At 44.5% G+C, this 17,281-nt stretch overlaps 1 protein-coding gene across 5 annotated transcripts in view; it reads right to left on the reverse strand.

The window, feature by feature from the left end:
• The window catches only part of MLH3 (mutL homolog 3), a 347,318-nt gene that overhangs the window by 111,959 nt on the left and 218,078 nt on the right, over positions 1 to 17,281 (reverse strand). For all 5 annotated transcript variants that reach the window (XM_078659911.1, XM_078659907.1, XM_078659909.1 and 2 more), the window contains one exon: positions 10,671 to 10,743. In XM_078659911.1, the coding sequence (XP_078516037.1) occupies positions 10,671 to 10,743 (73 nt within the window). The remainder of the gene's footprint in view (positions 1 to 10,670; positions 10,744 to 17,281) is intronic.

The following is a 17,281-nucleotide window of genomic DNA, read 5'->3' on the forward strand; positions in this document are numbered from 1 at the left end:
CGTGCCTTGACATTTCCTTTGAGAGGATAACCTGCTACATTATGGCAAAAAACTATGGCAGCAGACATTCAGCAAGCTATTCCTTGTTTTAATAATTATTCTACTTTTTGTGGGAGACCAAAGGACACTAACGGTTGATCAGATTGTTGGGAAGATTTTGTTTTGTCAGGATAACATTTTAAGCACTTTAGACATCCAATGAATGAAGGGCTCTCTCTGTAGCATTGCTTGGATTATAGAAGCATGTTTTTAACATTAATGGCTTTCATAAAGAAAGTCCATCTGTACTTTATGTATGAAATAAAGGTTCATTCACAGTATGACTATTGTCTCTGGACTGGAGAATAGGCCCCTTTTGAGGCCTGAATCTCACTAATCATCTTAGTGGAAGTTAGTGCTAATAGACATGCCACTTTCCAAGAAAGGAATTGTAACTCCGCTTTCTGGATTGGTTCAAGTTGGGCTATGTTCAAATGCCATTGGTTAGGTGGGGTTCTTCATGGTGGAAAAAGCTTGAATAGGCCTTTAAGAAATTCTTTAATGGTTCTTTTAGACTAGAGTTATAGTTGACTGTTCTTCTTTAGCGTGACATGGGCACTAGATGGACTTTGACTGATGCATGGCTTAATCCAGCTTTTATGTTGTTGTAAAAGGTACAGCAATATATGTTGTGGCAGAGATAATATTGAGTGTTTATTATCATTAGAACACCAAGAACAGATTTGTTGCTATCCAGCTCCATGACTTCTGTTTGTTGAAGCTCCTCTAGCATTTGAAAATATCTCTATGCAGCTCTCCAGAATATCTAGAAGGTGGAATTGAATGAATTCAGGATCTAAGCGGTCAGGCTGCAGCACTGGTTGTGCCCCACACCAAGGGTATACTCTCTGCCATTCCAAACTGCGAGTCTTGGTGCATGAAAAAACTGAAGAGTCGACATGGCACACATGCCTGTGTGCCATGCCCACAGACACTGCATGAGATATTGGTAAGACACCCCTCTAGCAGGCCTTAGCCCTAAGGCAGGGTGCACTACAACTCATGTGAGGGCATACCTGCCTGAGCAGAAATGCCCCTACAATATCCTTGTTGATTCCTGGATATTGTAAGTGACCAGGGAAGCCATAGTAAGTACATGGACTGGACACCTGTCATTACGAATTCCCCAGCTCCATGATAGATTCACTGAAATATGGGATGTTTGGTACTAAAAATCTCAGCATAATAAACCTGCACTGATTTCAGCATCAGATTTATTAAAATAAGTGCACACTAGGGACCATTTAGAGGGGTCCCCCTGAAACCTACCAATCCTTAGTGTGATCACCAACTGGTCTAAACAAGCCTGCTACCACCAGACAGAGGTCTGACCTCATGGGGAGAGTGCCTAAGCACTCTGAGGCCAAGAACAATGATTTTCCTGGGTGGAGGTGTTCACACTTTCCCGGGTCAGGAAGAGCCATCTGTGGCAGGGAGCTTCAAAGGCCTTGCCGCCTTTCTAATGCGACTCCTGACTCTCCTGTTAGAGGGAGCAGGCCCACTTACTGTTCTCATCCCCTTATTGGCAGAAGGACAGGCGGGAACACGTAGAAAGAATAGGAGGTGTGCCCCCTTCGGCCAACTCCACCCCTCAGGCGCTGGAGGCGAGCTGAAGTACACTTTTCAGTGCCCACCATCTTAAAGATGGTAGAGCTCCTCCAATCAGGATCAGGGCGATGCCCACCCCCCACGTGGGGTGAGCATTTAGAGGTTGTAGTCAATCTTAATGTAAGTAGCCCATTGGCTACTACTTGGCACTCCCTTTAAAAACCCCTAAATATAGTGTTTAGGTTGTTTCCCTGAGCCTCAGTTCCTGACAACCTAAGAAGAGCTGGACACCAAAGAGTTGCATCTGCAGAAAAGGCTGCAGAGAACAACTGACGTGGCCCCAGCCCTACAGGCCTGTCTGCAGCCTTGGATAATCTTGTGTTATGTTATATGTTATATGGTTTCTTGTAACGCGCACTGCTAGTCAAGACTGTCTAAGACTGTGCCAAAAGATGACTCGTCCTGCAGTCCAGCAACCTCCAGGGAGGACTGCCTACCTTCAATAAAGACCAAGATCTACCGAGAACAGCGGACATGTTCACAAAGTAACCATCTTCAAAGTAAAAACTCTGCGACCTGAAGAACGTCGAATCCTGCCCCCAGTTCCACCTCTGCGCCCTGTGCCTCTGGCCCGAGTCCAAGTGGACCACTGGTTCCAGAAAGGTTCCCGAGCTCTCGAGTCCACCGTGAGCTGACCTCTCCTGGACTCCTCAACATCACCTGCAGCCTCTGCAAGGAGACCTCTCCCCCCGCCACCCCAAGGCGACTTGATCCGGTAAGCTGTTTCCAACACCAAAAGACACCCCTGTACCCGTTCGCCCTACGTCCCCGAGCATGGCATCTTACCTGCCCAGCTGTTGGTTTCCTTCGACCGGCCTCCTGGCCTGAGCCTGCAGCCCTTGTCTGATTAGGCCTTTGTCCATTACTTTGCATTTGGCACTCAACTCTGTGTTGGCACCCGGGCGCCCCTGTGCTGCTGGTGGTGTAGTGTTGGTGCTGCCTTGGCCGCTGTCCAGTGCTTGAACTCAACCCCCGGAGACTGGTCCCCCAAGCTGCTGCTACTTAGCTGAAAGCACCCCTTGTTCGATTGCCCAAATCCTCATCGAGTTGCATTGGTTGCCCGACCTCAATCTTGGACCCGGCCGCTCCTGTGTTGCTGGTGGTGCACTGGTGGTGCTGAACTAAATCTTGCCCAATACTGATTTTAACTTCCGGTCAAGACCGGTCTTGTAAGTCGGTTACCTATACGTATGGTGAATGTTTTCTTCCTCCCATAGGTTAACATTGCAAAGTTTGAGAATTGCATTAAGTGTCCACTTTTTATACTGAAGTATTTCTACTGCAAAATACATTTACCTGAGACGCAGTACAATGGTTCTACTAATTAAATATAACCAAGTATTATTTTGATAAATCTTTCTCATATTTATTTATTGAGTGTGTCTCTCATTTATTGCCACTGTGTATACAACAAATGCTTAACACTGCCCTTTGAGAAGCCTAACTGCTCGCCCACACTACCACAATAGAGAGCATTAGTATTATCTACCTTAGCCTGTGTAAAGCCTCTGGGGATCCATTGGACTCTCTGCACACTATACTTCTTTTTGGTGTAGTATATACAGAGCCAGTTTCCTCAATAGGTATCAACACTAAGAAGTTCTTTATTCTTGGAAGAAAGAAATGCAGGCCCAGTGCTATGGCTTTCAAATCTGGTATGTTGATACGCAGTTGTGCTTCTTTTGGGCAACCACTTGCCACTGACTGCTAGTTCCTGCAAGTGTGCTCCCCAGCACTCTTAAAGAGGCATCCGTATTCATGAAAAATTGACTGTGGTCTTGGAGAAAAGACAATCGATCCTACATTGGTATTTTTGTGTTGTGCCATTGTGGTTAAGCTTCTTTCATTCAATTTGTCTATCGTATGAGGTCGTCAAATGATCCGTGCACTTGAAACCACTGTTTGTAGAGATCATCCTGAAAAGGTCTCATAAGATGGCGGCAATGAAGAATGAACTGGATGCTGGGTGAAATAATCTCTAAAAATTACTTGAAAATTCGGACTGTGATTTTTTTTTTCTTTTTGTAATTTCTTGGCCATTATTGTTAAGCGTTCGAGTCTCTCCTGGGATGAAAAGGCTTTGTGTACCACTATATGTAGTATTGCTCCTGGGAACTGTATCATTTTTGAAGGGTTAATGATGATTTATTATTGTTTAAAGGAATTCCTGGTTCTTTGGTGAGCCACAACTGTCTCTGGTAGATTTCTTTGCGAATTTGCAGGAATTTCTCTTGACTAACCACTTGTCTAGACATGGGAACATTTGATGGTCTTGCTTACTGAGATGAGCTGCTACTGTAGTCATGCACTTTATGAATATACTCGGACCTGAATTGAGTCTCCAAGGTAAATATCTTGAAATGACAGTGGCAAACAGCCTTTTCAAATCACAGGTATTTAAGCTGATATTGGGATGGATTGGTATGTGAAAATACACATCCTGTACGTTTAAAAATGTCATCTAGTCTCCTTGCTGAAGTAGTTGGAGAACTTCTTGTAGAGTGACCATGCAAAATGATTGTTTTTTGAGAAGCTATGCTGGGATTAGCAAAAGAAACACCAGAAGGCTGTGGGCCATTCAGAACTCTGCAACCAGAATCCCTCTTAACCTCCCACGCAGCACTCAAATCACACCGCACCGGCAGGAGCCTCACTGGCTCATCACTCACAATCAAGCACAACTCAAACTTCTCACCCACACTTTCAAGGCACTACATAACACTGTCCCAGTATACTTCAACAATTGCATCTGCTTTCACAAACTTTCCAGACACCTCCGCTTGTTCAGACTCCTACTTCCTACACACATCCCAAGCAAATGGAAAACCAGAACCGATGGTCGAGCCCTCACTTACATTGCTCCTAAAGCATGTAACAACCGGCCGCTACACATAAGAGCACCGTCCTCACTTCTTGAATTCTGCCTTGCTTCTCGAGTAGTCCCACTAGGACCTAGGAGTGGACTGACTTGCACCTGTCCAGTGCCAGGAAACCTTCCCAGGTGATAGTGCGCTCTACAAATCTGCATAACATAAAACAACATAACTTCAAAGTTCCAAAATCAGTCTCCATTCTCCCGACTTCTTTTTTTATTAGGAAAAAGCAAGAATAGAAGCCCACATTTTGCTGGTATTTGGAGACTTGTTCTATTGTACAGTCTTTGCAACATTATGCAAACCTCTGCTTTTAACAGACGAAGATGTAAATGGGGCTCTCTGGGTGGTGGTTAGGTGGAGATTTTTGAATGAATTCCAGGACGTGGTAACACCGTATGAGATCGAGCACCCAGCAGTCGGATGTCATAACTGCCCATTGTCTGTAAAAAGACGCAATTCTTCGACCTACAGATATTTCTTGATTCGTTGTGACCGTCGGTTTTGTAGTAAAGTCTTCTTCAGTGCTCGTTGCCACTTGAATGATTTGTGGATTTTCTTTGAGGCACATGCTTATGGTAGGATGCTGGTGGCTGAGGTCTATTGCTACACAGAGCACTGTCTATGTATGTTAAATTGGCTAGTATGGTTGGTAATGTCTTCTAAATGAAAATTAACCTCTTCCTCACACCCCTTGAAAAGTCTGTGGATGCTTGTGTTGTAGGATCCCTGAGGACAGTGCTGTGCCTGTAACTGTTTCAATTAACTGGAATGCTTCATCCACATGCCGTCCAAGAAAGTGATTCTGTGATTCTCCATTGTATTGCATGTTTATTATTCTATGCTGTGCCTCAGTTCTGAATAAGGTAGGGCAAGGCCAACCTTGAATGCGCAGTACTTAGAGCCAGCTAATGACGGAATCCTTTTGCAGCAATGTCCATTGCACTATCTATGATTATCAAGGAGGTTTTCTCTCCTTCGACTGGAATTGCCCTTGCTTCTTATCATAAAGTAGGTATTTACAAAACAGTTGAACGTTTGACCACTTCTGGCAGTCATATCTCACAAAAAATGTAAATGCATTAGTTGCTCTGATTGATGTTGTTTTAGTAGCTGAAAAACATTTGCCGATGTTGTCGCGCCATCTTATATCTATGTCAGGTGGCGTTGAGCATGGAAATGTTGGTTTCTCGATCATCACTGGGGTGCGTGCATCACTACTGAATCTGCACAGGGGTGACCAATGACACAAGCTGGGGTGTTGTCAGGGCTTTATATTTTTTGTATGATCTAGGAACTACCAGAAACACCATGGCCAAGTTCATCATTACTTCAAGACTTTCTGACTAAATCTGACCAATAATTCGATTAGATTTTTTATTGTCTTTCTTAATTGCTTTTTAAAATCATATAGAAAGCAGATGTTCTCTTTAGCTTCCTCAATGAGACAGTGAAAAACCCAGATGTCACATGGAGGTTAATTTGTTGCTGGTGGAGTGAAATCTCTTGCAATGGGTGCTATATAATCATCGCACTCAGGACCCGTGGACTGAGGAGTAACTGGATGCATTTGATTGGTGATCATCAGAATATGGGAAATTGTAGCTGGAGGATTAGATTGTGTTGTCAACGGTGAGTGTGGTACCAAAGGTTTGGATGGTGGCTGCATATGTGTAAGTGGAGTGGATGGTCTTGAGTGAGGCCTTGATCGAGGTAAAGACTGCAGCCTTGGAGGTTGGTTTGCATGGTGAGATGTAGACTCTGGAAATCATTTTTAGTAGCCTGCGGGGATAAGATGTAGATCTCTAACCAATGCTACAGAAGCTTGTACCATCTCTTTCTGCGAAGTCTGGGTATTTTGCTGATAATGGTCATATCTGTATTGCCAGGTGTCCTCATCACCTTGAAAGGCCTAGTAACATTTTCTGTAATCTAGGTCTTGTGAATGACTATGGTCAGCCTAGGAAAGAGCTCCTGCTGTTCGATAATCCTCATTGTCACGGTCTTAATACTTAACCCTTAACTGCGTCGGAGTATATGCAGGACCAAATAGTTCGTCATCATCATCATCAGAGCATTCCGTATCCAATAGTCTGTGCAGTGAGTATGGAGATAACTCGCTAGGTGACGTGTGTTCCAGTGTTAGAGGCATTGCAATGCCTTTCTCTGTGAGGAGTGTGATCCTGAAGTGTTCTGTTGATGATTGGACGGTTGTCGACTAAATCATCAGCAGCGTTGTAGTTGTCCTGAATTAGGCTGTAGTCTGTATTCAAAACAGTAGTCATTGGTGTCGTCACTGATTATGTTATGGTTGAGTTTGTTGTCGGTATCTTGAAGTTAAGTGGTGGTGTTGTCAACGGTAGCTTAGTTGAAGGTGTCGGTGATGTGAAACGCTTCTTCATTGGTGGTGGTGTAGTTATTAACGATGGTCCTGTCGACAATGAAGAAGTTGTTGACTTAGAATTTGACGCCAACCCCAGAGATTTTCTTTGGAGCTGATGGCTCTAAAGATTATGGGCTGACTTTGAAATATTATTTTCAGTCAGCACCACTACATCAAAAGTCACCCCAGTGTGCCTCTAAGTTTTATGTGAGATTTTCTTTGCGGTTCCTCAGAGGTTGAGGACTTTTGCTCAGATAAAGGTCATATTCTTCCTAGGAGGTAAGGGTTTATTCTGATTTGAACTTCTGGAGTCATAATATTAGTCTACCCTCACAATCTGTAAGGTTTTGTTTCTGGAAAAAATGTGAAATATCTAGCAATCCTTAGCCCTGTGGTCAGGATATAAGCAATATGCAGTCTTTGAGGGGGGGGATCTTCAGGATGATGCATTTCCCTTCCACATTGTCTGAAAAGACCTTTTTAGAGATTCAGCCATTTAGAGGTTAAGCAAGATGGATTTCTTCTCACAAATACAGAAAAAGCTGATAAGATTCCATTTATATAGGTGACTTGAGCAGAGCTCTAGGGACTCCCTGCGCATATGACGTGTGGTACAAAGCTGAGCATGATTACCTGGTTAAATGATGCAAATAGGCTACTTCTGCGACTATATGAACGCTTTCTGTGTATGTTTAGCAATGTACTGTTCTCTATGTATGCCATGGAACTCTCAGCTCAACGTCAATGATGATTCAAAGATATGAATTTATGAAAGATCCAATATTGGAAAATGTGATTCTATCATGTTAACACCAATAATGGTTTCTTAATACTTCTTTAACTTCAACCTGACATGTATTTGAAACGTGCACACTCGTCACAAGGCATTTCTTGATGCGAACGGATAGCCCTGAGTGGGTCACTTGGTCGGATCATGGCCTCATTAAATTTAGTTGGGCGTTGGAAAAAGGGTCGGGCCCTGGGGGCACGCCTTTGCTTGTTCACTCACACCAGGTCAACTTGGCTAAGTTTGCGGACTCCCTCGATCATAGCCGCCCTTTGCCCCTGCTTGATATTGAGGAGGCTGTGAACACTTTTAATAGCTGGCTGCAAGAGGGTGTGAGTGCTTCTACTAAGGATGGTGGTATCCGTAGGATGCGGTCTTTTCCCTCCCAACCATGGTTTACCCATACCCTCCGGGAAATGAAGGGGCGCTGTAAGAAATTAGAACGAGCCTGGCGAACCGCATATCTCCCAGAGGCCAAAAAAGCTTTACGAGTATCGCAAAAAAACTATTATGCGGCGATTCGCTCAGCCAAGAGCCAATATTTTGCTGGGAGAATCGCCAAGGCCCAAAATAATAGTAAAGAAATTTTCACTATTGTACAAAGCTTTCTTTCACCATGTGCGGAGCAACCAAGGCTGCCTTCCTCCTCTGAGTGGTGCGAGGAGCTTTCCTCGTATTTTGTGGGGAAAATTGATAGGATACAGTTAGACCTCCAGGCTGTGTGCAACAGTTTTAATTCCCCCCGTCACTCCCTCTGTTTTCAGGGGTTGGATCTACTGCTCAGTTCACAGCCTTTTCCCCCCCGGCCGAATTGGACATCCGGAAGATACTTGAGACATTGAAGTCAGAGTCCTGGGCGAGGTGGCTGCTACGATCTATAAAGAGGTCACCCAGATTGTCTACCTTTCACTGTCTTCCGCATGCGTTCCGGCGTGCTGGAAACAGGCTAAACTGTTGCCCCTTTTGAAAAAGTCTGGGGCTGACCCCTTGGCCCCATCCAGCTACAGACCCATTTCACTACTTCCAGCTTTGGCCAAAGTATGTGAGAAGGTGGTCTTTAAACAGCTGGATCATTTCATCGAGTCCTCCCAGCTACTCCACACGTCTCAGACGGGGTTTCGCGCTGCGTACAGCACAGAGACGGCGCTGGTTGAAGTGTCTGAGGCTATTCGCGAGTGCCTGGACGGAGGTGGCAGAGCGGTCCTGATATTACTTGACCTCTCTGCCGCCTTCGATACGGTGCCACACGCCCAGCTCCTTACCCGACTGTCTGCTGTGGGCATCGCGGGGCCAGCAATGGACTGGTTATCGTCCTTTCTGCAGGATAGATCGCAGGAGGTCTGGATGCCTCCCTTTTCATCTACCCCAAAGAGGCTTACGACTGGCGTCCCGCAGGGGTCCACGTTAAGTCCCCTTCTTTTTAATGTTTACCTGACCCCTTTGATCTACCTTGCTGAACAACTAGGGGCCAAGACAATGGCCTACGCTGACGATACTCAGCTCCTCTTTACCTGGCCTAAGGACAATCTTGACACATCATCAGTCCACCATTGTCTATCTTCCATTTTTCGCTGGTTAGCCCCTGCCCAGCTAAAATGTAATGAAGAAAAACCTGAGGTCCTCTTTTACGGATCATTTCCTGACAATTTTAGGGACCTCCTATGGCCTCCAGACTTGCCCTCTCCTAAAAACATGGGCCGCCCTGCAAAAAATCTTGGGGTCTGGTTTGGGAGTAACCTAAAATTTGAAGAGCACATAAAAAACTAACGGGTATTTGCTTTGGTACTCTCAGGGCTTTACGCAGGTTTTTTCCTCTCCTTCAGAGAGAAGCAAAGGAAACTGTTTCGCGAGCCTTGATTATGCGAATGCCCTCTATAGTGGCCTTCCTGCCTACCTAATTCAGAGGCTCCAGGTGATCCAGAATTTTGCTATGCGCCTTTTGTTGCAACTTCCCAGGAGATCCAGCGTTCGGTCTCACTTGCTGAGTCTCCACTGGCTACCCGTGGCGCACAGGATTCTGTTTAAAACGCTAGTACTTGCGTTCAGAGCAATTCATCAGACAGGCCCCAGTTATTTGAGGAAAAGATTTGCCCTATACATCCCATCCCGTTCCCTTCGGTCAGAGAATCAATGCCTAATGGCTGTCCCAAAATTCAAATATGCCAGAATAGGAGGCCAATCGATCTCAGTTAGGGCGGCAAGGGCCTGGAACGCCCTCCCTCTCACACTTAGATCGGTTCAGTCAATCGAGATTTTTAAGAAAAGACTCAAAACCCATCTGTTTAAACTCTGGTAGTAGGCACCTGATTCTGATTTCTCTATCTTTCTCCTCCCCTAACAGTCTGCTTGTATTTCACATCCCGAGCCAGGATACTATTTCAGTAATTGAGCGCGCTACAAAAGCCTTTAATAATAATAATAATAATAATATATGAATATTTATTATTACCCAAATCTATGGTACCCATTTGGTAGACTGAGTAGGCACCTCAGGATTCAAACGTGTGACCACTGGAATATTTACAGATCCCTGTAATAGATGGACCAGTCCACTGGGCCAAGTAGAAGGAAAATAATAATATTGCATTCGAAGAAAGGAGACATAGTGACTGAGAAAGCTATTCACAGAAAAATAGCTATGGGAAAATGTCTGGGAAAAAAGATTCTTACTTCATATACAGGCGTCAAAAGGTTTACAGCACCTAAAGTTGTCAAGTTATGCTAAATAAATCCGGGTTAAAAGAAGTATCAAAACACTAGCCTTACTAGTGACTGGGGCACAAATTCAGCTGAATGTTAAAAAACAAGGTCAGCTTTTCTTCAAAAGTGTAGTAGAGTGGATTACTACCACAATATGACCTTGTATTGGGAGCCTAGCCAAAATATACAACATCGTGCTTCACCTGTCTACGTACTAAAGGTAAACAAGATCCTGTCTACCCAGGTACAGTACAAACATTTACACGGAACCCCATTTCACCTGGGTTTGCGTTGTCCTCACTCTTAGTGTTGATTAAACAGGCAATGAACTTATTATCCACTTGTCTAAGTACCTGTAATATAAACAATAGACACACATTTACAATGCATACATATTTAGAGCATTTGCATATTCATACCATATTTGGTTAAATTTCACTTGGCTCCCAACCCAAGGGATTCGAATCATTCAATTGAACGATGACACTGCTCCATATATAAGAAATTATTACATACTTATAGTCCTGGTTCTGCATCATAAGCATCTCATTGAAGTCATAAATGTACCCATAATTCCCCGCTGCCTACAGGTACCTTGGAACACAGATATCCAATTTTACGAAAGTTTGAGAAGTTGACGAGTTAGCATGATGAAGTACAACAAATCATTCCTAAAAGCCTATTCAAGTGCAATTTTCTAAATAATTAGAACAGTATATATATATATAAGTTAGGAATGTCCTTCCCAACACTACATTGCAGCACCAAAGAAAGGAGCCTGTTGCCTAACAGGTCCAATTAGAGAGGAAATGAGTGCCTGAAAGATGGGTATTAAAATGCTTCAACATTTAAAATAACATGCTGCTTCCTGGGATTTCCATATCCTATGAGTTGCCTCGTAAAGCCAGTTCTTTTTTCCAGCTCGCATGAATAGGATCCTGGAACACCTGGGGTAGTTTTCCTGGTTTTGCTTTAAGAAAATCCTCTGAGAACTTGTAATTGTTTTAATTCACTTGATGTCTTATAGTACTAGAAAGCATTTAAAGGTACTTTACCTTCTATTTCCATGAATTTTCCAGCACTATGCCATCACTTTTTTTAAGTGCCTTTCTTCTGGAAGGAAAAAAGCTGCCACAGATTTACACAAGCACTGTGTGCTCTTTAAAGGAGATACAGCTATGTTGCAGAAACAGCACTGCACATAAGTAACTATTGCTTCTAAAATATAGGACCTTCATTGATAGTCACAAACATTATAACAGATTAGCAAGCATTAAAAAAATCGTCTCTTTGGTGGCTCTTAGCCATACAGCCCAATACATAATCTCCAGAAGCTGTCATTTTTTTTTTGTTTTGTTTTTTTTAGTTTTTTTTAAAAGACCTTTATTGCTGAAGACAGTCTGTTTTGCATGTACACATCGCAGAGCCTACAACCCGCAGGGGCCGGCAGCAAAAGTTGGTAAACAAGAAATGTTGGGCGAGATGACACAGCCATTCAGCCGACAACCCTGGGGTCCGGCGGCGTAGTAAAAATAGAACATGTAGACATATTATAACACATAGCACGATAAACAAACAGGTCTGTAGATTTTCCCATTTTCTGCGTTCAGTTGTGTAAACACATCAGTGCGTCTCCAACATCTGTACCACAGGGGCAACAGCCTATATCCACAAGGAGTATCTAGTAACTGAGATGTTTGCTAGGTATTGTGTGGACAGGCAACAGAGGGATTGAAAATTCTGTGTATGTGGTGTCGCCATGAGGTGAGCAGGTGTATAGTGGTATAGCTCACTAATGCAGGGAAGTAAGCTCGTATATTCGGTGACGTCAGGTTGTGACTATTGCAGTCAAGACTGAGATGTTGGAAGGTGTGATGTGCATGGTGTTCCCCAGTGGCAGCTATATAAGTGCGTACATCAAAAGCGAGGGGGCTGCACTCATGTTTGGTCTTCCGGTGTCAGGGAAGGGGCATCCTTTTCCGTTACGTTTCACAGCCCACATGTACTGAAGATCATGACGTGTCATCGTATCGGGAGTATATTATTTCACCGGTTACGTGTCGTCCCGTAGCACTGTCACTGCGTGTAACATGTCGCTGTCTACAGCAATATAAGGCTCGGTCGGGGAACATGACCGGTGTCTAAGCAAATACGTATATTAACACATTGGTGGAATAATAAAGGGGTGGGAAGTAGGAGAGCGGTGGCGCTGTCAGCGTGGTATGTGATGAGAGGTCTTTACAGTTGCATCAAAGGGGTCTGTGGTCCCGGGGCGGGGCGCGGCGGGTCCGGCCCATAAGCGTAGGGGGGTGTCCGAGTAGGAACCCTCGAATGTCGTGCTAGGCGTACAACCAGGGCAGCGATCATGCGCCGAGGGGCACAGTTAGGGCCCAGCGCGCGGATCTCCAGAAGCTGTCATGAATAGAGTGTGAGCTACATGAATCATTACCTAAAAAGATTTTTCAGAAGATCTTGACCTAGAGTCCTCTTTAGTACCAGAATCAAGAGATCAGTGTCTTGTGAAAGTGTAAAATGATTTCCAAATGGCTGCTTTTCAGGTATCTAATGAAGCAATATGTTTCAGCCACACCATCAGAAATGCTTGAACTCTATCGGAATGAGCTCTGGGTAGATTAGCTAACTAATAACAAGTGGAGATACAAGTAAATATTCATCCAGAAACAGATCTTTTAGTGGAGACAAGTCCTGTGTGTGAGGGACTATAGTTGAATGATCACTGGTTAGAATTACGTAAATCTTTGGTATTGTCCAATTAAAAGCATAACACTTTCTTAATGTTACATGAGAAGCATAACACTTTCTCAATGTTATATGAATGTAAAGAAAGTTCAACTGGGTTAGTTGGATTGTCATAGTTAACTGATAGAGTTATGGTCTGGTTGATATGAAAATCCAAAATTACTTTAGGAAGGAATGATGGATGTATCCTTATAACAACACTTTTAGAGAAAAACATGGTATAGGTTTCCACTGTCTAATAAGCTTGTATCTCACTAAACCAAGAGTTGGAGTGAGTCACTAAAAAGAGGGGGAAAAAGCTGCCTTCCACGACAAATGCTGCAATGAAGCCTTAAAAAGTGGCCCAAATTAAATTCTCAAAGAGGTGGAGGGAGTTTTACAAGAGAAAAGATTATCTTTAGACCTTCCAGAAAGTCTTTACTCGTGGGAATCTGGTAAAAAAGAATGTGTGACTAGGACATTTTCTGCTAAATGGTCTTTGATAGAAGAGAATTATTAACACAAGTCAAATCTAACACATGGTAAAATCACTTCTTGGCAAGTGACTGAATGGTGACTTTTTTGCTGACACACAAACCAAATCTTTTCTATTAGAAGGAATAAGAGGTGCTTTGTGGATTGTATTTTAACCTTTTTTTATTTTTCAAAACAAATTTTATTGATCGATCGCACCCAAAGTGCAGCTCCCCACACTGCAAACATATCAACAGCAGCAAATGGCTGGCAATCTATACATCTTTTTGGCTTCCCTCTCCCCCCCCTATCCCCCACCCCCCACAGCCAACTTCCCCACCCGGATCCCTCCCCAGCCCACCGCACAATATCGTCTCATCCACAAATAGTTTCGCATGTAAAACAGTGTATACAGTTCCTCAATTTCGGCCCGTCCTCTATTTCCGAACAATCTTCACGCTCTGCCGGCGGTTCCAACCACAGACCCCTATAATCCGCCCACCTCTTCCATATTTTGTAGTGTTTCCTAGGGCAGCCCCGGGCCTCAAAAATAGGACGCTCCAACCCCATACAAAAATCCAGCCCTTTCTTCCACACCACTATTGGAGGTGCCCGGGTATCCTTCCAAACTTGGGCCACATCTCTCTTGGCAACGGTGAGGCCCAATAATAGCAGATGTCTTTTATATATGTTACACCCCTCCCCCTCTAGAACATGCAAGAGACCTAATTGTGGGGTACGTGGAAGTTCCCATCCCAACACTTCAGACAAGCAGTCCCACACCCCCTTCCAAAACCTACCCAAGACACTACAGCTCCATACCGTGTGGAATAGGGTGCCCACCCCTCGACCGCACCTCAGACAGTCAGGAGACGCAATCAGACCCGCCCGCCACAGCCTCTCCCTAGTGTAATAAGCTCTGTGAAGATATTTGAATTGGATGAGCCTCAGGCGTATTGCAATAGCTGCACCTCGGGGAGCTTCAAGGGCCTCCCGCCAATCTTCCTCTTCCAACGTTCCGACATCCCTTTCCCAGGATTCCCTCAATTTGTGTAGGGAAGATGAACAATGTGCAACTAGAGTCTGGTAGATGGGGGATATTTTCCTATCCTCTAGGTCCCCCATAAATACTTTCGCCTCTAGCGGGCTAAATTCAGGCAAGGAGTCGAGTCCCTCCAGACTAAGTGCAATGGCATGACGGAATTGTAAATATTTGAAGAATTGGGTTCGAGGCATGCCATATTCCTCACTAAGAACTTGAAACGATTTAAGGGCCGTGCCAGACATAACATTACCCAGTGTTGAAATTCCTATACAGTCCCAACCCCTAAAGCCCTGTAGGGACGCCAGAGCAGAGAGACGACCATTACGCCATAGGGGGGTCTCCTCCGTTAACGTACCCCACCATCCCATACGACGCAGCGCCTGCCTCCAGACCTGAAAGACCACTTGGGTGGCCTGCCGCAACCGCCTCTTCAACCGTGCCAAATACAATATGGTGTGCAGAGTATCGGTCCCCATAAGATAGCGTTCAAGAGCATACGCCGGGTCCCCCTATCTCCATACCACCATTCATTCAGAATCAAAAGATGGGAGGCCTGATAGTAGGACAGGAGATCGGACGTCGCCAGCCCACCACAATAGGTTGACAAAAAGCAGGTGCGCAGCGCAACCCGTGCTGCACCCCCCGCCCAAAGAAAGTGCCCCAGCACCGAATTGACTTGCCTAAACCAATGAGGCGAAAACGGGTATGGGTGGTTCTGTAACTGATATAACAGACGTGGGAGGGCAACCATCTTAAATATCGCCGATCGGCCATAAATAGTAAGAGGCATATGGGACCATGTCTTTATCTCTGTTCGAACCCGGTCCCAGACCGGCCCTATGTTGCGTTCCCAGGAGACTATGGAGGATTCAGATAGGAATACTCCTAAATACTGAAGGCCCCCCACCGCCACCTGCAACGCGGACGCCCATGGCCCGATTCCCGTGCGATCTCCCAACACCCACAGGGTGGATTTACGTGGATTCAAATACAGACCAGATGTTTCACCAAAAATTTGCATTATCTCTAAAATACGCGGTCCCGACCTATTGATATTAGTAATGACAAGCATTTACAATGCAATAGGTCTCACAGCAATAAAGTTTGAGTTACTGGCATTGTAAATGACAATGCTTTGCATTAATTTTATTTTTTTAATTTGCAATTATGCAAGATTAAATATAAGGGCCATGCTCAAAGCGTGGGGTGAAGAGGAGGGCTAGGTTTTTCACGTTATTTCAAAGAAACAATGTTGATTGATAAAACTGAAGTATTTTCGTGGGTATGACCAAATACAAGCTTTCAAAGAAATGTTTCAACCCCACCTTTCACGGAATCGTCAGTTTCAATGTAATGTAAAGCAAATCGCACTTCAGATTGTGTTCAATGTAAACAGTTTACTAGCACTGTAGTCGTCATACATGCACCGAGAAGAAACAGAACAATTCACAGTCACAGTCACAAAAAATAAATGTGTGGACAATGGCGTACTTTGTAATGGGACGCTAATCACAACTCCGTCAAACCTAACGAGGAACCTAATGGCTAGCCATACAGGGTTGTGGAAATGTTCACCAAGGTACTAGTACCGTGGTCCTTTTTTAATACACAGCCATTCCAGAACCTACAATGCTAGCAAGTTTGTCCAGATTACTGATGTTTCACAGGTTTAGTATATTCGCTGGCAGCACGCATCTCAGTGAGCGAACAATTTCAGCATTTTCGCAGCATATTTTTAGACGATACTAGTATGCCCACGACCGCCTGCATTCTCTTGTGAGCTAGATTCCGAACCAATCTGCCCCTCATCATAGACACCCTTGAGCATGGTTTCGCACATGCTTTGTCTGCACATAGTAGTCTTCGTGCGCTGTTATTGATAAGGAGAATAAATACTTTTTCAGCTTGTTCCGGTCATCCCTCACCCTCTGTCGGGTTCATATATGCCCTGTCCAGGACTGTTTAAAGAAGCCGAGTTAACTGGCTGAACGTCCGTACTTGTTGTCTGACCACTGTTAGTCCTCTGCCTCCCTTTAGCCAGAGGCAGGGAAACACTTGAAATTGGGGCGTTTGACGGCAGCAGTTTAATGGACAAATCACTGAAAACCCTCTTTATTACTGTTGGCCATTGAACACCCGAAGTGAATGGAGCACAATTGCGAGCGTTAGTGTAAACTAGTGCGAGTCGGGACCACAATGCTGCTCCATGTCTTCAACGCTCCCTCCCTGGAATCGAAGGGTGTTCATATTACCAAACATACGGTTATCGATCTCCTTTTGATTGTGGTTCCGCAGATGAATATTAGTTAGGGAGAGGTAGTCGTAAAATTGTCAAAAGGGGCGGCGGGTGTTCTGTAACGTTCTTGGATCCACTTTGTTGTGCACCCATGCCTCAGCCCTACAACAGCTTCACAATACAACTAGATTGCGCAAACTCGCCAGCACGCTGCGTTGTTTGGGTTTGGAAAGCATCACCCCTGCCTTCCTAGCACTGAAGATCAAAGTACTGGGCTCGATTGAAGAAAACATCAGAGCCGAGAATATTAATAAAAATCACGTCTTCAGCTGTTTCTCGAAGTTTAGAGATGGTAGCCACAGGTAGAGAGCATAGGGTCTTTAAATTACGAGCAGCC

This window comes from Lissotriton helveticus, chromosome 9 (assembly GCF_964261635.1).
Source record: "Lissotriton helveticus chromosome 9, aLisHel1.1, whole genome shotgun sequence".
Taxonomy (NCBI): domain Eukaryota; kingdom Metazoa; phylum Chordata; class Amphibia; order Caudata; family Salamandridae; genus Lissotriton; species Lissotriton helveticus.